Raw genomic sequence first — 24,577 nt, 5'->3', positions numbered from 1 at the left:
CCAACCACTTGAATAAAACCAAAAGAGGAAACTAGAAGTTATGGTGTGGAGGTGGGTCATCAAGTGAGTGGTGCTTCGAAATCTTTGAACCCATCATATGTCAAGACTTAAAAGTTGCCTGAAAAAAAAAATCTATAAAGGCATCTTTTCATCATTGTTATCATCATCATCAGCAGCAGCAGCAGCATCACCAGAGATAAAGCAGCATCTATTAATCTTTGAGCCTTGTGGTGCAGTTTAGTGACCAGTGCTTGATTTGTAACATGTATGCTAATCTATATACTCACTTTCCCATATCATGTACACAACACACACACACACACACACACACACGCACACATACTCAACAAGATAACTTTTCATGTTAACCATAGAGAAGTCCTGCAGGCATGAATGCACAACCATAGTAAATATCCACAGAACATACGCAGCCTAAATTGTGGAAGAGGTTAATCAGGGTAGGGTTAGGGTTGGGACAGGACAGGCCAGGAGCTCAGGCATATTAAGCTCCCATATGTGTCACTAATCTTATTATATGCACGTTCAAATAAAGTTGACTTTGTAAATTTCCTCAGCTCAGCTTTTTCTACTCCACCGCACTGTCTGCATCACTGCAGCCCTAATCTTTGAACCCATCATGATTAGCCTCAGCTAACCTCTAATGGGACTTTGGAAAGCTGAAGATTTGCCTAGATATTTGTGCATCGCTGCTCCGTCTCTCTGTTTAAAGTTTGCTTTCATTTATTGTTGCTAAAGAAAGTTTCCCCTTGACACGCACTGACACATACAATAAAAACTATAAAATGTTACATAATTGTTTAAAAATAAAAACGTTCCTTAAATTATTGACTCCGGCCAGAACAGTTCCCACTGAGTGAGGTACAAAACCAGTTAGAACAATCAACCGAGGCTCTTGGCCAAACTCTAAGCAGCATTTTCGCTACTAACATCATTAACCAGTCAACACATAAAATAAACACACATGCATGAACATACGTGTGCAGATGCTAAGGCATTTAGTTTTGCCACCTGATCCAAAGTGCCAGTGCCAGATTGCTTAATTGGTGTAACACCAGCACCTTATTGGTTACGAAAGGCCACAGTGATGCCAACAGCTTAATAGCCTTTACAATAGCCAAGCCAGAAAGGGAGATTAGAAACTTAAACAGATCTGTTAAATTGAAATTCAAGGAAACACTGAACAGGGCTCACGCATATGCGTAGCTGTGCACGCTGCTGCCTGCCGCTCTTTGTATGTGACTGGACAGACTCAGGGCCATTTCAAATGTCTTTAGTGCAGCTGGACAATTCAGTAGTCTCACAAATTAAGGTATCAGGCAGTAAACTAGGTTCCACTTTACCTGCCTTATTTGCTTGTGTTGTCACAGGCTTACAGTGAGTGACAAGGCACTGCACAGGCCTGCATGGCTCCAGGTGGAAACTGCAGTAAGCTAAATGTAGATAAAAATAAGGTAAAAAAATATAAATGCATCACAACAGGTGGTGTCATATGAAAACATACACAAGTGGCACATCATATGATGCAGCCTGTGGCACAGCAGAGGAAAACATGCTCTTTAATTGCCCAACCAGCAGAGTTGCAGACAGTGAATTAGCTGAGCTCCCAAACTTGTGACACACCAAAGCAGTATTTGCCATATATGATGGACAAAATCATATATACAGTAGGATTTTCCCTAGAGCCAATATGATTTTCCCAATAGTTTTACAGATATGTGAATCCATATTTGGTGAACTTGGTATGGTAATAATGTCCTCATTGGTATAACTTTTTTCATTTTTTTTTTATATCAGATCAAATACAAACCAAACATTAGAGCTTGACAATCGCCACAGCTGTACTTTGTGTTTAGAGCATTTGAAGAAAGGTTAGCATGCTTACTTCTAAAAGTAAGATGTGAAAGACTGTGTGACTGAACATCATCATTATAGCAAAGTTTAACTTTGGGCTTTCAGACTCTTGACCTTGTTCATCTATAGGTTCTTTTGAGGATCCTGCTTCCATTTACTTTTATGTTTTTTGATTAAGTGCACTTTTAATTTTGACTGAAACCTGCACCTGGCTACAGCTGACCAGACTTTAAACAGCACGGCATTGTTAAAGTTCTGCTGATCATGTAAGCCAATGTAGCAGGCATAGAGCAAAATTAACAGCCATTCGAGTTGTGTGAGGAGGCGCAAAGTTGAATACCCCACAAACTCTAAATGTCCCACTTTGCTCTATTTTGTTTATTAGCTCATGTTGCTTGTCTGTTGACTGATGATTGGGCAGGGACTTTTCAAGTACGAGTGAGGCAAAACAAGATTGTTTTTGGCTGCAAAACCAAAGCAGTGTCCCCGAAATGCACTGACCTGCTTCACGGAGCTGAGAGAAACCCTTTAGTCAGCTAATCCCTAAGGGTGATCCCAGGTATATTATACATTGTCCATTAACCCGTTTGTATTATAAAAGCATTGATTAGAACTCTATAATATTAAGAAAGTCGTCTGTGGCCCACATTTAAAAATGTAACAAAACTTAAAATACGATAGCTTAAATAATTTAAAACCACCACCACCAACACAATCAAAAAAACTGCTGATACTTGTCCAGCAACAATAATAACTGTATTACTCCATAAACCTTAGCATGATTACGTACTGTAACATTGTAGCTTTTCTCTGGGAAGTGAACTGCAGTGCCAAGAGCTACACTGAGTGTCATGTAATATTAAGTATTGCAGTCCTCTTGTCCCCTAAGGTCCCATCCGCCCCTACTGTCAGACGCCCTTGGCTATGAAAGGTTGCATCTGCTTCAGAAAAGAAGCACACATTCAGTGTTAAAAGGGTTAAGGGTTAGGTGAGGCAGGGTACAGATGAGTCAAAAGACAGCTTCAAAAGCCGTCTGCTGCCTGCCTAATTGGATTTCTGACACTTCTGGATATCAGAAATTGCATGGAAGTGACAGGCTTCGAAAGTCAGTGAGTGAATGATTTAATAGCAAATCCAATGCAAGAAAACAACCTAAGCTGTGTGGCATCCCAAAGGGTAAAGATCCAAAATCAGTTCCCAATCAGGCACGAACTCTTTTATTCACATTAGAATAAAATGGAAAATACTTACTTGTTTCTTAACATTTTTTAACCACTGAGAGTCCAAAGTTTGCGTCAAAACTCAAAAAAGAATATTCTCATTAATAGGACATCAAACATTCAAACCAACATGTTATTTAATATATACTATACAACAGTATGTGTGGTGTGTGAATATTCTAGAAAAGGTTTTGTCATACGTTACATGGCCTTTATTACGTTTGCATGTATAAACTGGGATTTCAATTGCACTTCAAATAAAAGAGTATTTAATGGAATACTTTGAAAAAGTGAGAAAGTCCGGTGAGTTAGAAAAATTATGCCTAAAGCCATTAAAGTTGAGAGCTGCACTAATAGTCATCAGATGCTTTTTAGACCTGCCTAATGAATTTGTAAGAATATATGTTTTCCTGTTAATTAAATAAATCTAAACAAACAAAGTCAAAGTGGTGCAACGGTGTCTCAACAGAGTCTACTCCTTTGATTATTTGATTATTTTTCACATTACAAGTCTGTCTGCCAATGAACCCAATGTTTAATTTGCTTATAGGAAGCAAAAAAAAATCTTAATGCTATTAAAAGAAAAAGGGATTTTTCAAAACCACTAGACGTATTCTAGCCAGGGCCACTTTGCACTGGGAGTTCACAAAGGTTACAATCGCCTGGTGTCTCTAACAGCGTGTCATTTAGGGCCTGATTAAATTTGTCATATTTATAGTCCCTGCTGCAAGAACAACAATGTAGCTCTTAGTAATTAGTTGTGTCTCTGCCCCTGTCTCATTAGATTAGGTTGGAATCCTAGACGTTCATATTCTGTGCTTAAAACACCACCACAAATGGGTTAATGCAAACACAATGCAATGCAAACAAAAATTAATTACTACAGCATTGGGTTTATATCCTAGACGAAGTCTCTCTCCCTCTCTCTAATTTAGATCATTCACTAAAATCAATGGAGCCATACACGAACCACCAGGATACAGCATGTTTTTGCATCTCAGACCCAGAAAAAAGATGACAGCAGTACAACGTATAACCTACAAAAACCGTGCAACAAATACAATATTTTATGAGTTGCTTTTGTCTTCCAGTTTGTATTACTTGTTGAAATATGTTTCAAGTGTTTTGTCCACCTCGTGTCCTCATTCACAGCTAATGTAAGCAGGTGAAACACTGTTAGCACAATTAACATCAAATTATGTCAAATTGTACAAAAGCTAATGTTAATCCATAGTCTGGGCCAAGGTGGCTACCAACTCTCTGATATACCAGAAAATCTTTTAACATGTACTGGTCGTGTGCACTGTGCTATGTAAATAGATGTAAATAAATGTAAACCCACTACCTCCTACAACTGCTATTATTTATTTTATTTTAAATCTGTCAAGAGTGAAAAGTCTGACTAAAATTCTAACATAATTCACTGATCTTAAAATTGGATACAATCTATGCAGTTTACAGTATCCACCATATTGTCTCCAAGATTCTGTGCTATATGTCAGTAGACAGCTAATTTAATTTTAATTTAAGTCAATTAATACATAGTTGTTGTTTTTTTAAGAATAACAAAAGTATGTTTGGACCTTCGTCTGAATAATAAATTATAAATGGGTTTTAGACGAAAAAAATACAAAAATCCATTCAAAAAGAGAAGCACAAAGAAGATGGTCAGGGCATGAAATTTTAACTGGGAAACATTGTTATTTTACTAAATTGTTTTTTTTTTTTTTGTCCTTAACATTAACAATTTAGGCGATAATAATATTTTTAATTTCTTTTCAGAAACCTTATTAAAAGTAATATATTCTCATTAATAATTAAATAAAACTGCATATTTTACGAAGTAAGTTTAATTCTTAATATTAGAGTGGTCTACAACAACAAGGGAGATTTCAAAGAATAATTATAAACTACTGCAAAAAAACAGATTATGTCTTCAAGTTTATCTGCAAGTCTACAGTTTTTCCTTTAGATTTAAGTAGTTTTCACGTTTTTAACTCGGTGCTGTTCGCGTTCACTCGGCAGTAGCTGCACCAGAAAGAAAACTGGAGCGGGCAACTCGAGGATTTGGAGAGTTGCCTATAATGTGAAGTGACAGGAGACACTTCTTGGCTCTTTGTGGGACGCCAGCACGCTGCGCCAAGTCCGCCTTAATTACCAGAAACACGCAGCCCCGCTTCATTAAAATCCCTAGGCGTCATCAAAAGATGGATAAGAGAATGGAGTCATAGTGAAAGCTTTTTCCTGGCTTTTGTTTTGCCTGTGATAATGAAGTTGACCGAGGCCGCGGCGCCACGACAGTTTTCATACGTTTAGACACATTCCCGAAAAGTTTTGACCCGAATGTAAAAAATAGCAAGAGGATCCTTTTTTTGATTGATTGAGTGACTATTATTGTTTATTTATTATTGTTGTGTAAAGTCACTTTACAAACAAAACATGCAACAGTTGAGGAAAAGCTTGGCGAACGTTTACATTTAGCTTTAAGAGTTAATCGTCTGTCTGTTACAAATCGGCATAAAATGACAGGGAGGAAACCAATTACAGTTAGTATCATAATGTTCGATATGAGGTGTCTTACTATGAAAGTGTTGAAATTAATGATTATTAATTAATGCACTGTTCCGGATGCTATTTATGCGTAAGCTCCTAATCCTGTGTCCCGGAACAGCGGATCTCTCTTTATTCTGAGCGATGGAAACCACGCCCATCAGCGCTGTCGAAGAAAGGTGCCTGAGCAGTGTCCCGTGCGCGGGGTGGCCGGACGTGTGCTTTACTGTAAACACCATCTATTTGCCACGTCCTGTCGTTCTTGAACAAAGTGTTCACGAGTAAACAGCTTGGCGCACGGCCCCCCAAAATGCTCTGTCCTCTCTTTGGTGCATCTACCAACAAGCTCGCTGAGGACTATAAGAACCCCAGTATCTGGAAACTTCGAGGATTTGACTTTTCCTCTCAAGACCTCATAGGACAAAACCCGCAAGTTCTAAAAACAACGTGTTGGATCTAGATGCGAGCGCACGAAACAGATCGTATGTCCTGATGAGAGATCCAGCTAACACAGCTGCCATGGCTTACCATCCTTTCCAGACTTATGGACCAGGAGCCTTGCCCTTTCCAACTTGTCTTGCTCAGCCTTCGTTTTTCCCTGCTCTCACTTTCCCTGACGTCGCCTCGCTGTCCGAGCCGCCGTCGGAGGAGGCAGCCTCTGACGCGGGGCTGCACGCAGCTCTGGCACGCAGACATCAAGCAGCACATCCGCTTTCCATAAAGAGTCTGCAGCCAGATGGAGGAATGGCCGATTACCCGAAAGTTACACTGGAATCAAAGAATCTATGGACGGAGTTTCACAAAATGGGAACTGAGATGGTTATTACAAAATCAGGAAGGTAAATGCAACCAAAACTCAGACGGTCTCTCCAATCGCCAAATGCGTAAAAGTGCCCGTATGGAACTTAGTCCTGGATTTGAAGTGAAATCACTTTATTTCTGATTTGCACTATGATACCGTCACATAGCTTTATTTATACCACGGGGTCATGTTTCCAAATATCTTGCTGTGACCCTCAAATTAAACCAACGAACTGGGTGGAAAATCCTGGTGTTGCACAGAGTTATTAAGTTATTTCTAACAAATCAATTTTTGCTTAACAGGAGGATGTTTCCACCGTTCAAAGTGCGTGTGGACGGGCTCGATGAAGCAGCAAAGTACATCCTGCTGATGGACATCGTCGCCGTTGATGAGTGCCGCTACAAGTTTCACAACTCCCGCTGGATGGTGGCTGGAAAAGCCGACCCGGAGATGCCAAAGCGCATGTACATCCACCCTGACAGCCCGTCTAAAGGAGAACAGTGGATGAGCAAGCCCGTCGCTTTTCATAAACTCAAACTCACCAATAATACTTCGGATAAACACGGATTTGTAAGTATACACTAATTTACATAGAGCTTTGCAAGGTAAAATCAGTCAACAACAATTTTCATGATGCCATGTCTCTACATTTCCAGACCATTTTGAATTCAATGCATAAATACCAACCCAGATTTCATATTGTGAGAGCCAACGACATAATGAAGCTTCCATTCAGCACCTTCCGAACCTATGTTTTCCCTGAGACGGAGTTCATTGCTGTCACTGCATATCAGAATGAAAAGGTATAACCCCTACTCTTCACTATCCTCCCCCCAGTGTAAGTCTCAAGGCCCAAAGGTCAGTGATGTGGAAAAAGTTGTAAAACAGGACTTATGGTGTCTGATGGACGAGTCTGTCAAACGTGTATTGTAGTTACAGTGCTTGAAGGAGGCTCAAATCTATTAGTGCTGCATGTCTCATGTTTAACACGATGACTAATGGCATTTTGACTTTTTCTCCATGAGATTACACAACTAAAAATTGACAATAATCCATTCGCCAAAGGATTTAGAGACACTGGAAATGGGAGGCGAGAAAAGAGGTAATTCTTAGCCAGTGGAATACCTCAAATCAAATATACCTTTAGGAATTTTCTATGTAATAAGTGTACCGTCTAAATTTGTGTTGTGCAGGAATAAACCGTTAAATGTTTCTTCGCTATATGAGAACCAAAACAAACCAGGCAGGGACGGTGCTGATTCTGATGACTCAAGTGAACAACCCAGTACCAGTGATGCCTTTTATTCCCCTCGGGACATGGTGAGCAGCCCTGCGATGTCTCCCCCAACCTTTCAAGGTGGGTTAGCAAACCGACAGCATATTATATCATATCGCCAAGAATGGCAGCGTTGCTATATTCCCAGATGATTTTGTGAGACTGTGCTGATCTAAAAATATTAAACATTGCAGTCACTGCACAGAGGCAATGTTCAGTTACACCTCAGTAACCTTTTAAAAGTAAAACAGTAATGATGTGACTTTTTACAGCACATATTTCAACTTCTAGAAGCAGAGAAAGGAGAGTTACCACTAGTGACATTAACAACGGCTCTGTTCTATTTAAATCTCCCAGTAAACCAGAACAGTGTGAAAATGAGTCACACTGCACACAAATCGCTGCATGACCCTGAAAAGCAGCTAAACACAACTGTTTCTCTCTCAAGTGTCTTCTGTCAACACTTTTTTTTTTTTTTAAATTTGGACTAAACCTACATTTAATAATAATAAAGTTTTTTTTCCACAGACGAGAACAACACTGGCAGTGATTCCGATAGTGATCTACAGGATGAGGCCGGTTGCTCCAGGACTGAGCACACATCCACTCCGAGCCAGAAAGGCAAGGAGCCGCTGCAGAACAAGTCAGCTCTCAGTAATAGCAACGACACTCAGGAGACGACAAAAGAAAGAACAATGGCTGGAATGTCACATGAGAAGCAATCCACAGAGATGGACTCTCCAAAAGAGCAGATGAGTGAAATCGAAGATGGGTTCCTGCCTGTGATGTTGCAGTCATGGAGCTCATCATCCCAAAGCGCTGCTCAGCTTCAGACTTTGGATGTTTCAAGTGCACACAGCCAACAGTTTCTTAAGCTCTGTGCACCTTTGTTGCTTCATCCTGGACAGTTGTCAGTGAAGCCGGAAGCTTTTTCCACTGTGGGTATGGGACATCTGTTTTCCTCACTGAGCGAAGTGAATGACTTAGAGAACGGAGGCCTATCTTCTCAAAGCATCACCTCTTCATCTCCTTTGATGTTCCACCTGTCACAGAACATGCTGGCTTCTCAGGTAGGCTTCAGCAGAGACATTGCAATTTAATAACGCATACATGTCGTACAGTGACTGACCCGATATCATTAGGTTGGTGACTCACTTAAACATAAAGTGCAGGAACTGAGGGTGTTGGTGCCCTTCTTCCTGCTCTGATGAAAAATATAACAATCTAGCACAAACAAATAATCTGGCATCATTTACAGGGCAGACAGTGCTCTGAAAGATATATTGGCGAAACGAAGCCCATAATACCTTAACATAACATGGCTGGTACGGCGGGAGTCCAAGAACCTCCAGAATAGTAAAGCTACTTGTTCTGTAGTAGAACTGTGAGCACAGGCAGCTCTTGGTGGAAACTGATCTGGATTGACTGATGATACAGTTTGCAAGTGTGTGAGGGCAGTTTTCTTTTATTCCAAACATCAAATGATATTACAGTTGCTACAATAAAACAGATTCTAGACCAGTATTTCCTGACGTAGACTTCAGGACCTTCACAAGGGGTAGTGAAGTGAATCATAGGGAGTCTGCTAATATGAAGTTTGCTCTTTCTGTCGGTTTATACAGCAGTATAAATCTATAATATGAATAACAGAGTTATAACAGAATCCTACATGAAACTTATGTAGAGTTTATAGCTTATACTACTCTTGTTACTTAATGGGATTGGAGCAATTACCCAACTGACGTCAGCTCATTAAACATCACACTGGATTTTCACAATAAAATGAATTTGACTTCAAACCACAAGAGAATGCATGAACTAATGTTATGTTTTTATTTAAAATGATTGTGCATAAAAATGTTGGTTGTTGTTATTACCAATGTCACTTCTTCATACAGGGACTCTCACTGTCACCTTTTGGAGGATTGTTCTCATATCCATACTGCTACATGGCACCACCGGTTTCAATTGCTCCTGCTCACCCTAGTTGCACTGCAACCGCAGCAATTGCCAGAAACCACTGTTTCCACCGCTCCCGGCCTTGGATGAGGTTTAGTCCTTATCAAATGCCCACTTCTGTCACCCTGAGCCAAAGCGTTCTTCCAAACAGATCACCTGGTAGTTCAAACTCCCAGTGTGAGTTAACCGAATCAAGCAGCAGGACGTCCAGTCCCGTGTCTGACAGTTACAAAACCAAGGCCAAGCAGAAGACAACTCCACCCAAAACCACTGTGAAGGATTCTATGAATGAACTACAAAACTCACATTATGCAGTGAGAGGACTTGATAACCCTCTAACATAAGCTCTGCAAAATGTTGTTTTTCAGTCTCCATTCATTCTACATACTGTGGACTGTGGGTGACTGATTCGGAGGACACAACATTGCACTGAAACCAAATATACAGGTATACCAATCTATAAAGTCAACACATAATAATGACCTAACACATAGTATAGTGCCAGGTGAGCATTTGCTGCTGCTATACAATTTCCTTTGATTTACCAAGACACCAATCAGTGCTTACTTCACACCCGTGTAAATGAACATTTGAGGGTTAATTTAAATGACATATTCGAAACTCCGTTTTCTAAAATGATATGCTCTGCAGAAGGGCAATAATGCAGCTAAAATTAGGTGACAATTCTCATTACATTACTTCATATCGTGTAAATATTTTGGTCTTGTCATTTTTTTGTGTTCACATACTGTGTAAAACATGACTGAGACTTCATACAGTAACTGATCACTAATGAGATACGAGGAAATTGTAAACCACCTGTTCACAATTTCACATTCTGTTTTTGTACCAAAAGCTGCACCATGGACTTCTAGGGAAAAACTCAGGATTCCTTTTTTGTTTTTGACCATAATTTGTCTTAAGTGAAGGAGAAGTCAAGTTGTCTGCCATGTTATACAGGTTAACTGTTTTCTGATGTGTTTTGCTTTTCACAATTAAAATAAATATGTTCACATTCAATGCAATTATCCAAATGCTTATTATATATGGATACTGTAATGTTTGTGTTATATCGCAAATGAAATATCCAGACGTCTGCTGCCCCATACCAATAATAAAATAAAACATTACCTTTGCTGCCTCACCGCCAGAAAAAAAAAAAAGGCTTTAATCTCTAACTTGGCTTCATGATTAAATCTCTACACAAGCAAACCAACGATACTTAGAACATGAGACATACAAATTCTTTACCTTTTTATTTCTTTCCAACAAAGCTAAATCCTTGATAACATAGTGGCAAAGCTGAAAAATACTTTAACTTATAAACAATCACTTCAATCAGAGATCAGCGTGTGCATAGTCGTATGTGCATGTGTCCACGTGTACGTGCACACATGCACATACACTGACATGGAATAAGATTAAGATGGACACAGGGTGCATTAGGATCAGTCTGGATGTTAGGCCTAATACTTTAACTTAATTTAACTTAATGAAGCTTTCTGTTTCATTGGAGTACTTCTTCAGCCCTTGTGGCGACACCCTTTCTGTCCTGTCCCGAATGTGTCATGTTGGGTTCTCTAGACCCATAATGCCTTGGCCTGGAGTGCCCTTCTAAATACATTACTCACTAGTACACAGGCCTCTGAACGTACTGTACAGTTGTGCTTGAAACATATATTTTAAGATTCTGAGCCAATAACTTGACAGTTCAGAATTAGTATTCACATCTAAATTAGTACTTGAGTTTTCTGTATTTCCAAAACATGATCAGTCTTTCATGTCCTCAAACCTAAAAAAAGGGCAACCAGTGAAACTACATGATTATTAATTTACTAATAAAAACTATTTAATTTTTCATATTTGGGGACAACTTAAATATTTGAACCTCTGTCCATTCTTTAGAAATGGATTCCGATTTCTGAAGCCCTCATACGAAAATCTGTTTGTGTTCAACAGGTTAGAATATAATATATTTTTGTTATTGCTAAGGAAATAACATAAAATGCCCAATAGCTAACCATAAATCATATATGTAATTTACAATAACTTGCCCTTGCTCAGAGGGTGGAGAGGTCATCTACCAATCGAAGGTTGACAGTGGCGGTGGCTAATAATCAGGACCCATGCCTGTCGACAGCCACCCCTACGACCATGACTGACACTCATTATCCGCGATCTAAAAGTTGGGTGGATATGATGGATGCCGAGTCCCTGATCATCCCCACCTCTGTTCGAGGAGCTCACCAAACTAGAGGAGTGCGATCCGGAAACTGAGGGGAAGAATGGGCTGATTGGGCTAACTGAACCCCCAGCAGTGAAGCCTTCAGTGGCTAATCAGCTTCACCCCAATCGCAGGACAAACTCAGCCTCCTCCAACATTTCTTGCCCTCTGGCTAGACCTGTCAGGCAGAAGGCAGAGGTTATGGATGCCACTTATGATCCCACAAAGGGTCTTTTTGGTCCTGCTTTGGAATTGATGCAAGAAACCAGCACCCTCGGGAAACAAGAGGGTGAAGCTTTTGACCTTAACACGGAAACCCACCCCTCACCCCCCACAGATGCCCAGTACTGGCTTTGGAGTTGCATCTGCTGCAGCCAGAGGTAAATAGTGTTGGACGGGCACAGAGACATGCTGGTGGTTAGCAGCCTACAAACACTCATTTGCGGCAACAGCAGCTAGAAACCGTCCATCCCACCCCAGGGATGGGAAAAAGAAAAAGGCAACCTGGCATCACCTGCTGCATTTTTGGCCCTGAAACATTTTCGGAGTTTTCTTCAGGGACACCATGAAACTCTACAACTGTAGCTTATATCAACCTCCAGGGTGGAACTCGATCTCTGCCGCTACACAAACTGGCCCAGAAAATAATTTTGTGATGCAGCACAATGGTTATGAGCCTGCCTGCCACACACGTGCCAGGCATTTTGAATCGGGGTGTGGACTTGTTGTCCAGAGGGAATCCCCTGTATGGAGAATTACGGGGAATGAAAAAAGACATTTTCCCCTGTTGAAAATGTAATCATGTTTCAAGTCCCACTGTGGCCTGTACTCTAAAACAAAAATTGAAATTTTGAATATACGTTACTACACAAACCCAGTGATTCCAATAGTTTTTTTAAAGTTTTGCATGAATCCAACATTTTCTATTTTCTAGTTTCTATGTATTATAATGTACAAATGAATGCCTCATTTAAATATCTTTGAATATTCATTTGAGTTTTTGTCACAGCAAGCTAGTGCTGTGAAACATCTGCTGCTGTCAGCCTCTTGGCCATGGAAGTTGTGGCTGAGCAATAAAGGTGAATGAGTGAGTCTTCATTCCTTATGCATGAGTGCAACTCACTGGTTGGTAGGAAAATTTCCAAAACATCTCTGCTTGTGACAGCAAAGTTACACTTGAGTTGCTCATTCCTCTGTGCAGTACATCTCTTCACTCTACACTGAAAATCAGAACACGTAAACAACATATTGACTCATTTATTGACCTTGTATGATCGTTCCAAACACATACTGCTGTCACACAGATTTGAAAACATATTCTTGCAAACAGTGCAAGTGCATGTAGAACTCATGTATAATGTAAGTGTTAATGTCTAAAGGAGCTCACAAAGAAGAGCAAAGCTTCTTATAATAAAATCACATGTGAAAATTAAGAGGGAGCATAAGAAAATGAAAAGCAGAACAGGAGACTTTTGGAGTAGTCACAGAGTACAGTGTTGATGAAAATATATCAGATTTACCTTTACGTGATCAGATATTGGCTTTGTTATGATTTGTGAAATTGGATCACACTTGTTAGACAAGAGGACAGCTGGACTGGGTCACACGCAGTTGTGCCACTTCTCGATATAAAAATTAGTTTACCTATGCAAACACATGCAAATAGCTGCATCTTGTGTGCACGCAAAAGAAGCACTTCATTCAACATTTTTGTTTGGACAGTGAGACCAACTTACAGATAACAGCCACATGGTGCTGGCCATGAGTAAATTCCCCTGTATAAGGCAATGCACTTTCTCAAGTCTGCTATATTTCATTACTCTTGCATGACACCCCGTGAAGCAAGATGGTTCATTGGTACTCTAAATTCCTCTTAAAGCAAGTGCTGAAATACAAATGTCAAAACGGATGATTTAAAAAAAAACAAACTAGATAGTCATCTGTAGCATACATCATGAATAATTCATTTAACAGGGACAACATCTGAGAGCCTGTGTTATAAATAAAGCACTAGGGCATGTTGTTGGGCTTTGTTAACATGTCGATGCAAAAGCGTGTAGGTGTAGGTGTACAGGTGTCCCAGGTATTTAACTTTTTAAATATACCCATGCTATTTAAAGCCGTATCCGTTTCAAACACACAACTTCTGTACATGATCATTTAAATGTTGCTGTACGCCATCTACTGGATCATAAATGCAATAACAAGGGCTTTTTGGCCACTGTTTTAAGAGGAAATAGCGCTCCGGGTTTATGCACATAGGTTGTTATAAAAATATATAATATCCAATATGATAGCCTAACTTCTCGGTTGTTCCTTTTCAGGGGTCGCCACAGCGAATCATGTGCCTCCATCTAACCCTGTCCTCTGCATCCTCTTCTCTCACACTAACTAACTTCATGTCCTCTCTCACTACATTCATAATTCTTGGCACAAAGGGAGTGTTCCGTGTGTTCCAGTAGTTGAGCTAATGCATAAGTGTATCAAATTAATGACTGGCTGCGCATTCATGGTCATAACTGTATGATACTGAGTCATGCAAACTGCTTGTGTTCACAACTGGATCTAACTACAAGCGATGACTTGATGATAACAAAAACCTGAAAGTGTGAAACATTTTGCTGCTTAAACGCGTGGGGAAGTTTGGCAATGTAACCGTTTCGTGCATGGATCACGCAAAGAAACGTTTGATTCAGGCACTGTCTACCGGTCTACCTCTTCCGGGATCAGCTCCTCCTTTAGCCCCTCCCTATAACCCGCCCACAAAAAGCCTCTCCGATTTGATTGGTTCTCGACAATGAGCCCTTCTTAGATCTGCGTAATATAGAAAGTATCTACTTTACCGTAGAACTATTCCACTACAATCACGACCTTGTTGTTTGCGTGACCAATATTTGCTAACCAATAGTGTTAGATCTTTAACACTGAGCTTCACACTAAGTATGGAACTTTAGGGCTAACAAATCGTTGCTTTTCAGTCAGTGTTGCTTTTAACATTAACATCGCTTCTTTTAAATCATTTGATTAACACAAAACAGTGCAGCCTCTCAGGTCATCAGGTACAAGTACAGACTTAGAGCAGCTGAAAGTTTGTATGTCTTTAATGCAAATTAAAAAATAACCATTCTATTATTGATTCAGTTTATTCATTTATAAACTTAATTACTTAAAGGTGCCATTTGAATAAAGTTTTATTGATTGATATGTTTATATTGTAATATTATGAAGATTGTCATTAAATAGTAGTTTTCTTTCTTGCTGATTTTCTTACTTCAACTTTTGTGCATTCTTGTTTTAGTTTTTCACACATTTGAAAAACATCAAGTCCATATGGTTAAGATAAGCTCTCTACAGCATCATCTATCTCCCAACAGCAATTGAACCGTTGACTGATTTATAAGGGGAATCATAAAAAAAAAGTAGGCTCTAAATTAGCATTTCAAATCTCATTATTTTGAGGATGAAGAGGACAATGCTCTCCAACATTTTGTTTCCAATCTATGTCATTATTTTAGTTTGATATAATATGTCATCTAACATGCAATATTTATGCTATTTTCACTTCATTTACCAGATGTTATTAGTTGCAGTAATGTCAAACAAATCTAAATGTACCGTGCAGATTTTGAACTCTTATCTACTTAATCAATTTCTATAGCGGAAGTGGCGGTCAGAGTTCAACGTCTCGTAGTAACCTTGTTGCGCATCGTCACATCACCCCACTCTCTGCTGTTTAAGCGTCTGTTGGAGCTCTGCCTGTGACCTCATCATGATGTGATTTTTTTTTTTTTTCATCATCACTGGAGACGGAGATGTCCGACAAACACAACTAATTTATCGACCTCTCCGTCTCAACTTTGTCAGGATTACCTGTCGGCTCATCGCCACCGGTGAGTTGCTGGCCTAACCTCAGGTGTTTATCTCAGATCATGTTACCAGTCTGTGTGTCGTCAGCTGCGTTCGGGGAGTTTGACCACGCTGCAGTACAGCCAGCACACCGGCCGGTGTTGTGGAGAATTGTACCGCCAGTCCAGTCAGCAGTATTGAATTAATACTATTACTGTGGCATGATAGCTGTATTAGCTATCACCTGCGAGCTGGCTAACACCTGACGTTACCTTATTAGCATCCATGCCTCAGCTCGAGTGCGGCTGCTAGCTTTGACTTGACAGGAACCCTTAACTTAGTCCGCACGATGGCTCCTTTCTATCGTTTCTATCGTTTAACAAGATAAATGAAGCTGTCGGAGTTGGTTTGTGAGGTTCACTGGCTCGCGTTTGCAGCGTGTCTCAGTGCGGGGCTCGGCTTGTTTTTCTGGTCCCGCAAGCAGCTCTCGATCGGTAAGGAGTGTCTCTCTGTACCTGAGACTGTGCCCTCACACGATCAAGTGCACGGTGTGTTAGCTGTATAGGACATGTGTTAGTCTTATCAGTAAAATGTGATAGTTGGGTTCATACTATCGGCTTAAGCATTACTTATGCTGAAACTGTGCTGTGTGCACATTCGTTTGAAATAGTCCATAAATGGGTTGTTTAGAACAAAACAGTGCATTTTGAGCCATATTGGTTGTGATTCTTTCCTTATTTAACTCTGATGTACATCTTTTTTAGCTACTTCGTATCAGTATCTGCCCACAGTACTGTTTGTATCATTGCTTTCTGACTAAGTGTTGCAATATCAGTGGCATTATCAAGATTCTTAAGTTTATGTAAGCTACTTTTGCAATATGACAAACACAATCACATGCCAGCCAAGGCAATGTCGTGTCAGACTGTACCCTGATATTTGGACTCTGAATCTCATCTCCTTTATAACAGCTGCCTTCTGTTTTTGTCAGTGTTTGCAGCCTGTTCATGTCGTCCAGGCATGGCACAACAGGACGGTGCTGCAAAGAAGAACCCCGCGGTTGCAGCGTTGCACTCTCACTTCACCGTGGGATCAGTATCAGAGGAGAACTCAGAGGATGAAATCCAAGGGAAGCCAGAAATGCAGCTGGAGGAAAAGGAGACCCGTTCCTTGTCCCCATCCTCTGGTAGCTCAGACAGCACTTGTGAAATGGGCTTTGACCACATTGATGGCTCCATGCACAATCTAAGGTCTGTCACACCACCTAAAGTGCATTCACATTTTTTCAACGGTACAACAATTAAGTACTGTGTATTTTTCTGTGCTGTGATTTAATGGTTAAACCTAAGTGTGGAAACAGGTTTCTCATTAATGATTTGTGTTTTCAAGAAAACCTGAGTTTACTCATTTGGAACTAATTTGTATCAATAGAATTTAAAAGACTAGACTAACATGCCAGATATAACCATCCTCTCATGTTTTACACTGTAGTAATTTCAATATTTCTCGGATTAATAACTTAGTTTTGTAATTTATAAACCTTTTCCCTTCATATACTTTTTTTTCGACTTGGAGTACACCTAGTTCTGAACACCTCCCACACTGGGTAGTCGTTTTTACAGCACGTGTGAAAAATGTGGTTTCACTTGCTGCTAAAGGGTTTCTCTGTGTCCCCAGTCTGTGAAGTTGGCCTCACATAGGCATAGACTGTTGGTTTGGAAGACTTGGAAAATGGTCACATACAGAAATTCCTTATCTTGACAGTAGAAAGGAGGTATTCAGTAATGACACAAATGTGCTATAAGGCTGCTAAAGTCTAGTCTCAGGTTTTTTTTACTGCGGTCTTGCCCCTTTGCAGTGCGCTGGGTTACAATGTATCTTACTTGTCTTCTATTGAGTAGTTCCGTATGTTTGGTTGTTCTGTTTTTCTCGTTGACTGTAAAGGAAAGCTTGGTTTTGATTGCAACGGGCAATTTTCAAATCCCATCTATAACAACCCCTAGAACCCAAGAGTTTCTCCGACCAGCCCGGTTTGTGTGATTAGATTCAGAAGCATAAAAAGAATGAAAGAGGGGGGTTAGTTGGGAAACAGGAAATACTGGATGGGGTGCCTGCCTCCTTCACTCCATACTTTCCTCTCTCTCATTAGACCGAGAGAACATGCACATTTTCAAAGCTAGATGTCAGTATATATTCAATGGGAACTAGTGTATGTTGCTTACCGCTATAGCGATGCAGTATCAGACCACAGAATCCAGCCAGCCAAACAAGCCCAGGCACTGCCACACCCGCCAATATCCCTCCCACTGTGAATCCCCCCCCCCCCTCCCTCCCCCCCCCCGACCGCCCATGCTTAACTTTGGGGTGGTGCTTGATTATTACAGCTCTGCCAGTCCTGTTGGAGACACTTGCCCAAGCAGGTAAACATTTCTGAAAACTTAAACACAATATGTTCTTGTCATTCTGTAGCTATAAGCAGTTTTATTCTGAAATGCAAAACTTCTCTGACCCTTTAGTTTTCTCTGTTTTAAAATGTATGCTAAAATTATTATTATTACATCGTCTTCACAAGTCTTTTTAAAATATTGATGCTGTAGTAGATTACGATCAAGCATGTGCCTGTCTGCTAATCTCCCCCATAAGTTAAAGCTTTAAGATAAGAATCCATAATAACATCTGCTGCTCCTTAGACTAATCATTCTCTATTCTGTATGAGGTGTTATCAGTGTCATCTTATTTTTGGGCTGTAAACATCTATTTCTAAAGCACAGCCACTCATTAAAGGTTCAGGTGTGAAAGTTCTGAATCGCCATTTAAATTCCTATTTTTGTAAATTCTACTGATGTTTTCTAGTTAATGAAGAAAATCAGAACACATGATTTACTACCTAATAAGTTTTTCTTCCCAAAACTGATTTTTGGACGGCCTTTTTGTTGACTCTTTCAATTCCCACAACAGGCCAAGCATGTCAGGGCTTCATCTGGTGAAGCAAGGCAGAGATCGGCGGCGTATTGATCAGCAGAGGGACTTTACTGTGGCTTCTCCAGCTGAATTTGTCACCCGTTTTGGTGGGAACAAGGTCATCGAGAAGGTGATGATTTTTCTTTAACCCCTGTCTTACAGTCAAAATCATGAAATTAACCCAGAAGGTGCTGTTGCTGCCACTGCAATCACAGACATAATAAGAAATGTAATGCAGTGTTAGGAAGGCAATTCTGTGAATATATTTCCATAATTTCCATGCTGTGACATGAGTAGACCTGCCATTATTTTCTAAGTGAGCAATACAACATAGGCAACTCAAGTCTTTGGCCTCTTCAGGTGCTTATCGCCAACAATGGCATTGCAGCGGTCAAATGTATGCGCTCCATCCGCCGCTGGGCCTACGAGATGTTTCGCAATGAAAGGGTGATTCGCTTTGTTGTTATGGTGACCCCAGAGGACCTGAAGGCCAATGCAGGTGAGCTTCAGCATGATTTCTCTGAACGTGAAAAAGATTTCCAACTGTGCACCAACTATACACCAGCATCTATGTTCTTTGGCCCTTTTGCACTGCATTCAATCCATCATTTTCTTTCTGTCTGCTCTTTTACAGAGTACATCAAAATGGCAGATCATTATGTGCCTGTGCCAGGAGGGACTAATAACAACAACTATGCCAATGTTGAGCTCATTCTGGACATTGCTAAGCGAATACCTGTTCAGGTACATTTGTTTTTTTATAGGCTTTCTACTATAAATGATAACTTAATTATTACAGTAATTAAAAACGTTCTTTCACTTTGTTTCTCTTTATAGGCAGTGTGGGCTGGATGGGGTCATGCGTCAGAGAACCCCAAACTCCCAGAGCTGCTTCAAAAGCATGGCATTGCTTTCATGGGTTAGAGGAGTTTCTCAGTTTATCTTTGTTGCCCCTTCAGATTACCTTTACATAATCCCTTAAATTAAGTGTTTTATTTAAACCTTCCCCACTCCATCCCTAGGTCCTCCAAGTCAAGCTATGTGGGCTCTAGGAGACAAGATTGCCTCCTCTGTCGTGGCTCAGACGGCTGGTATTCCAACCCTTCCCTGGAGTGGAACAGGTAGATCAAATTTTGTGTGAGCTTTATTTATGCAGAAATTCTCACTGAGAGCAGTATCTGTTTAAAAGGAACAACAGTGTGCTGGTGAGAATCTTAATCAGGTTTGCTTGCATGTGACCTTTTTTACTTTTCACAAAATAATCTTACTGTATGTAGTTGGTTTCAGCAGCAGTGAAACTCACGTGGGATTGCAAGTGAAATTCCTGAGAATTCAGAGAACAAAACACACTGTTGTGAAAATACATGTAGGCTGAATGTTATGTCTGTCTTATACAGACCTGAAAGTGGAATGGACAGAGAACAACCAAAAGAAGAAAATTATCAATGTCCCTCCTGATGTGTACGAGCGTGGCTGCATCCAGGATGTAGAGGATGGCTTGAAAGTAAGAATGTCATCTATGTGACAGTTCACTAATAAATGCCATGTGTGTTTTAGTATATTGCACATACTTGCAAGTACGCTCGAACCTTGTATGTTTCTGTTACAAGGCTGCAGAGAAAATTGGCTACCCTGTAATGGTGAAAGCCTCAGAAGGAGGTGGAGGAAAAGGCATCCGTAAGGTCAACTCTGCTGATGACTTTCCAAACCTCTTCAGACAGGTCAGTGGTCAATCAGGCTTTAAAACCTCATGTAGAGGACACAACAGGTTGTTAATTAATGTTTTGCGCATTTGTTAACTGCAGTCATTTTTTCTATCTTTGGCTGTTCAGGTCCAGGCAGAAGTTCCGGGATCACCTATTTTTATCATGCAGCTAGCCAAGCATGCTCGACACTTGGAAGTTCAGATTTTGGCTGATCAGTATGGCAACGCCATTTCCCTGTTCGGAAGAGACTGCTCTGTGCAGCGGCGGCACCAGAAAATTATAGAGGAGGCTCCTGCTACAATCGCCACTTCTGATGTGTTTGAGGACATGGAAAGGGTACAACCATTTAGCAGTGTTTGGACATAGATAATAAATATTTAATCGGCAATAACTATGAACATACATGGGCCTTGATATGAATATGGTTGTTTTCTTTCCTCAGTGTGCAGTGAAGCTGGCTAAGATGGTGGGGTATGTAAGCGCAGGGACAGTGGAGTATTTGTACAGCCAGGACGGCAGCTTCTACTTTCTGGAACTCAACCCTCGTTTGCAGGTGGAACACCCCTGTACTGAGATGGTGGCTGATGTTAACTTACCTGCTGCCCAACTGCAGGTCAGCCTCACCCACGAAACCTGAGCTTTTAGAAATGACACAATGTTTGTTACATTACATACAGAATGGTACAATCAAGTCTGAGACTGTCCAGTACCAGACAAAATCAGCACGCTTCATTGCCTTCACTGTCAGTAGGTGGTCCCCATGTCCCCATGGCAACCAACTCCCCCCGAAAAAGGAGGCGATACGCAGAAACACTCTAGTAGATCTGGTGGTTGTGGCAGCGATGGGTCATGTGGTGTGTTCAGCAGTATTTAGGATTGTGTGTAAATAGGTCAGTGGCAGTCAAGCTGAAGGGCAGTAATGCTGGTGAAGCTGATTGGGTGTTGCCGGGGGGAGAAACAGACTGTCTCTGGCACAAAGGACAAGGGTGTCTTTTTACAAGCAACTGTAGAATGCTGTCTTGATTCCTGAACACATGAAACTGAAAACAGTCTGGTTCATTTTTATTCAATACATACACAATGTTTTTTATATGTTAGGTCAAGAGTATAAACTTCTTATACTATGTATTTATCAGATTGCTATGGGTATTCCCCTTCAACGCATCAAAGACATCAGGATGCTTTACGGTGTCCAGCCCTGGGGAGACACTCCTATTGATTTTGAAGGTCTGTCAACATCCCCCTCCCCACGAGGCCATGTCATTGCAGCACGCATCACAAGTGAAAATCCAGATGAGGTACGCTTTGCTTGTTGCTGTTTCTCAGAACATTTGGCCAAACTACACATGAATGCTGTGATTTCAGATGTGGTTCTCTTCTTTTACATTTTGTCAATTTTAACATTTATGAAATGTATTCCACAATAAAGAACAAATTGTTATTATTGTTGAATTTTGCTCTAGCTTAAATGTCAATCTATCTAGTTATATTGAAGGTGAATTGTTTGGCAATGTCCATGTGGGTGATTACAGGGTTTCAAGCCAAGTTCCGGAACAGTACAAGAGCTGAATTTCCGCAGCAATAAGAACGTGTGGGGCTACTTTAGTGTTGCAGCAGCTGGAGGACTACATGAGTTTGCAGACTCTCAGTTTGGACACTGCTTCTCTTGGGGAGAGAATCGTGAAGAAGCCATCTCGTGAGTGCACACAGAATTGTGATTTATTATAACAGACATTTTATAAGAAAATATAAATGACATGTTTTTGTGGTTATTTTGAAATATTTGTCTAGCAACATGGTGGTAGCTCTGAAGGAGTTGTCAATCAGAGGTGACTTCAGGACCACAGTGGAATACCTCATCAAGCTGCTAGAGACTGAAAGCTTTCAGCAGAACAACATTGACACAGGCTGGCTGGACAGACTCATCTCTGAGAAGATGCAGGTATGGAGGGATGTCCCTGCTGTGACCAGGGGATACTCTTTTTAGAAAACATACTGACCCGTACTATGATGTCAGTCTTGATACAATACGATTAAAAAAAAAAGAAGCATTGTTGTGGTTTCTCTTCCCGTCACTAAGCAGGTTTAATTTAAACACATGCGTTTTCATTACTAAGACATGTATGCTGTGTGCAGGCCGAGCGTCCAGATACCATGCTGGGAATTGTGAGCGGTGCGCTTCACGTGGCAGATGTCAATCTGAGAAACAGTGTGTCCAACTTCCTGCATTCCCTGGAAAGGTAAGACACTTTACAAAGCTGTCACAGTGATCTATGTCAAACAGTGGCTACTCGAAAAAACATGCAATGTTTGAGTAGAAGGCAGATAATCTCTTTACTCTCTTACCAGAGGCCAGGTACTTGCTGCACATACTCTACTCAACACTGTGGATGTGGAGCTGATCTATGAAGGTACTAAATACGTCCTAACAGTGACACGCCAGTCTCCCAACTCCTATGTGGTCATTATGAATTCCTCTGCTGAGGTTGACGTCCATCGACTCAGTGATGGAGGTCTTTTGCTGTCCTATGATGGCAGCAGCTACACTACTTACATGAAGGAGGAGGTGGACAGGTAAGACAAGGCTAATAATAAACCATCATCTCAAATTTAGGAGCAGCAACAGCACTGCAGAGCACAAAATTACAAACACGTTTTTTTTTTTCTACGCAGATATCGCATTACAATCGGGAACAAGACTTGTGTTTTTGAAAAGGAGAATGATCCTTCACTGCTGCGTTCTCCATCAGCAGGAAAGCTCATTCAGTACACAGTTGAGGATGGCGGGCATGTTTTTACTGGCCAGTGCTATGCTGAGATAGAGGTACAGTATGTTAAGGTTTGTTGTGCAAATGAAAGATGGAATCCGTTAAAGCTCACTTTTTTTTTGTTAACTTTATGCTTTTAAATTCCAGGTGATGAAGATGGTAATGACCCTGACTGCTGCAGAGTCTGGGTGTATTCACTATGTGAAGAGGGCTGGTGCTGCACTTGAGCCTGGCTGTGTCATTGCCAAACTGCAACTGGATGACCCAAGCAGAGTGCAACAGGTACTGTGCAACTGACTGATAACAGTCCTAGTAGATACACTTTGCCAACTAGAAGGCTGTGCCTGTTACACAATGAACCGATATGTAATATTGTATGTTTAGCGTAAAGATTAGTTTGCATTTAAAAATAGGACATTTCAGCTTTTTTAATTATTAAAAGCGATATACTTTTACAATTTTGTGCAATCTTGCACGAAACCAGTAAGTTGGTACAGTGGATAGAAATTGGGCATTTGCAAAAAAATTATTTAATACACATCACTTTATAAAATCAAGCTGTCAGTGAGGCAGAAAATGGACACTGCCAACAAAGATTAAGGCTTACTCATCTGAAAGGGACACAAGTTAAACTCCAAATGCGTAGTTAGAAGCCAGTCGATCTAGGGCCAAAAACATCAGAAAGTTAGGAGTCAGGTTGAATGTAGAAAGAGAAGTAACTCAGGTAAACGTGTCACAAGTGGTCAGGTAAAAATGTTGAAGATTTGCAATTCCTGTGGACAATAAGCCTTGTGTTGCCTTGTAGGCCGAGCTGTACACGGGGGCCCTGCCTTCTATACAGGCAGTAGCTCTGAGAGGGGAGAAGCTACACAGAGTATTCCACAACACACTGGATCACCTTGTTCACATCATGAATGGCTACTGTCTCCCTGAGCCTTTCTTCAGCACGAAGGCAAGAATTATTATGGACAAGGGTAGTACACACCATTATCAGCTGCTCCAGCGTTAAGTTTCATGAACGTGGTTTATTTCCTTATCTTGTCTCAGTTAAAAGAATGGGTGGAAAGGTTGATGAAAACCATGCGTGATCCCTCTTTACCACTGCTGGAACTGCAAGACATCATGACTAGTGTGTCAGGACGCATCCCCCCTGCTGTGGAGAAGGCCATCAAGAAGGAGATGGCTCAGTATGCCAGCAACATCACCTCTGTGCTCTGCCAGTTCCCCAGTCAGCAGGTGCCCCATATAACATGCACAACACCTTCCAAGTACCTCACACTGATTGGTTATATAAATATATACTGTAAATACATTAGTGATTACTTTCTTTGTAAAGGTTTTTTTTTTTTTTTTTAACCAACCATAAATTCAAGATAGTTTCCAGTTAATTTTT

At 40.7% G+C, this 24,577-nt stretch overlaps 2 protein-coding genes across 11 annotated transcripts in view; both read left to right on the top strand.

Annotated features, from left to right (window-relative positions):
* Window positions 1-5,624: 5,624 nt before the first annotated feature.
* On the top strand, window positions 5,625-10,938 carry LOC137109274 (T-box transcription factor TBX2b-like). The gene is made up of 7 exons (XM_067494871.1): window positions 5,625-6,481; window positions 6,747-7,014; window positions 7,101-7,247; window positions 7,470-7,546; window positions 7,638-7,801; window positions 8,249-8,790; window positions 9,619-10,938. Exons 1-7 carry the CDS (start codon window positions 6,135-6,137, stop codon window positions 10,021-10,023), a joined length of 1,950 nt encoding a protein of 649 aa, XP_067350972.1. The 5' UTR covers window positions 5,625-6,134; the 3' UTR covers window positions 10,024-10,938.
* Window positions 10,939-15,866: 4,928 nt separating this feature from the next.
* The window catches only part of acaca (acetyl-CoA carboxylase alpha), a 29,392-nt gene continuing 20,681 nt past the window's right edge, over window positions 15,867-24,577 (top strand). For 2 of the 10 annotated variants that reach the window (XM_067494210.1, XM_067494205.1), the window contains exons 1-21: window positions 15,888-16,243; window positions 16,741-16,999; window positions 18,134-18,169; window positions 18,708-18,840; window positions 19,071-19,209; window positions 19,345-19,454; window positions 19,548-19,629; window positions 19,733-19,831; window positions 20,108-20,214; window positions 20,321-20,431; window positions 20,543-20,752; window positions 20,859-21,029; window positions 21,553-21,714; window positions 21,949-22,112; window positions 22,208-22,358; window positions 22,553-22,656; window positions 22,766-22,990; window positions 23,090-23,240; window positions 23,332-23,466; window positions 23,990-24,136; window positions 24,232-24,420. In XM_067494210.1, the coding sequence (XP_067350311.1) occupies window positions 16,138-16,243; window positions 16,741-16,999; window positions 18,134-18,169; window positions 18,708-18,840; window positions 19,071-19,209; window positions 19,345-19,454; window positions 19,548-19,629; window positions 19,733-19,831; window positions 20,108-20,214; window positions 20,321-20,431; window positions 20,543-20,752; window positions 20,859-21,029; window positions 21,553-21,714; window positions 21,949-22,112; window positions 22,208-22,358; window positions 22,553-22,656; window positions 22,766-22,990; window positions 23,090-23,240; window positions 23,332-23,466; window positions 23,990-24,136; window positions 24,232-24,420 (2,991 nt within the window). In that variant the 5' untranslated portion in view covers window positions 15,888-16,137. Of the gene's footprint in view, window positions 16,244-16,740; window positions 17,000-18,133; window positions 18,170-18,707; window positions 18,841-19,070; window positions 19,210-19,344; window positions 19,455-19,547; window positions 19,630-19,732; window positions 19,832-20,107; window positions 20,215-20,320; window positions 20,432-20,542; window positions 20,753-20,858; window positions 21,030-21,552; window positions 21,715-21,948; window positions 22,113-22,207; window positions 22,359-22,552; window positions 22,657-22,765; window positions 22,991-23,089; window positions 23,241-23,331; window positions 23,467-23,989; window positions 24,137-24,231; window positions 24,421-24,577 lie in introns of all 10 variants that reach the window. The other 8 variants (XM_067494207.1, XM_067494204.1, XM_067494209.1 and 5 more) reach the window with 6 other exon arrangements.

The sequence above is a fragment of the Channa argus genome, chromosome 24 (assembly GCF_033026475.1).
Source record: "Channa argus isolate prfri chromosome 24, Channa argus male v1.0, whole genome shotgun sequence".
NCBI lineage: Eukaryota > Metazoa > Chordata > Actinopteri > Anabantiformes > Channidae > Channa > Channa argus.
The sequence above is the reverse complement of the archived record's forward strand: the minus strand, read 5'-3'. Positions and strand labels throughout refer to the sequence as shown.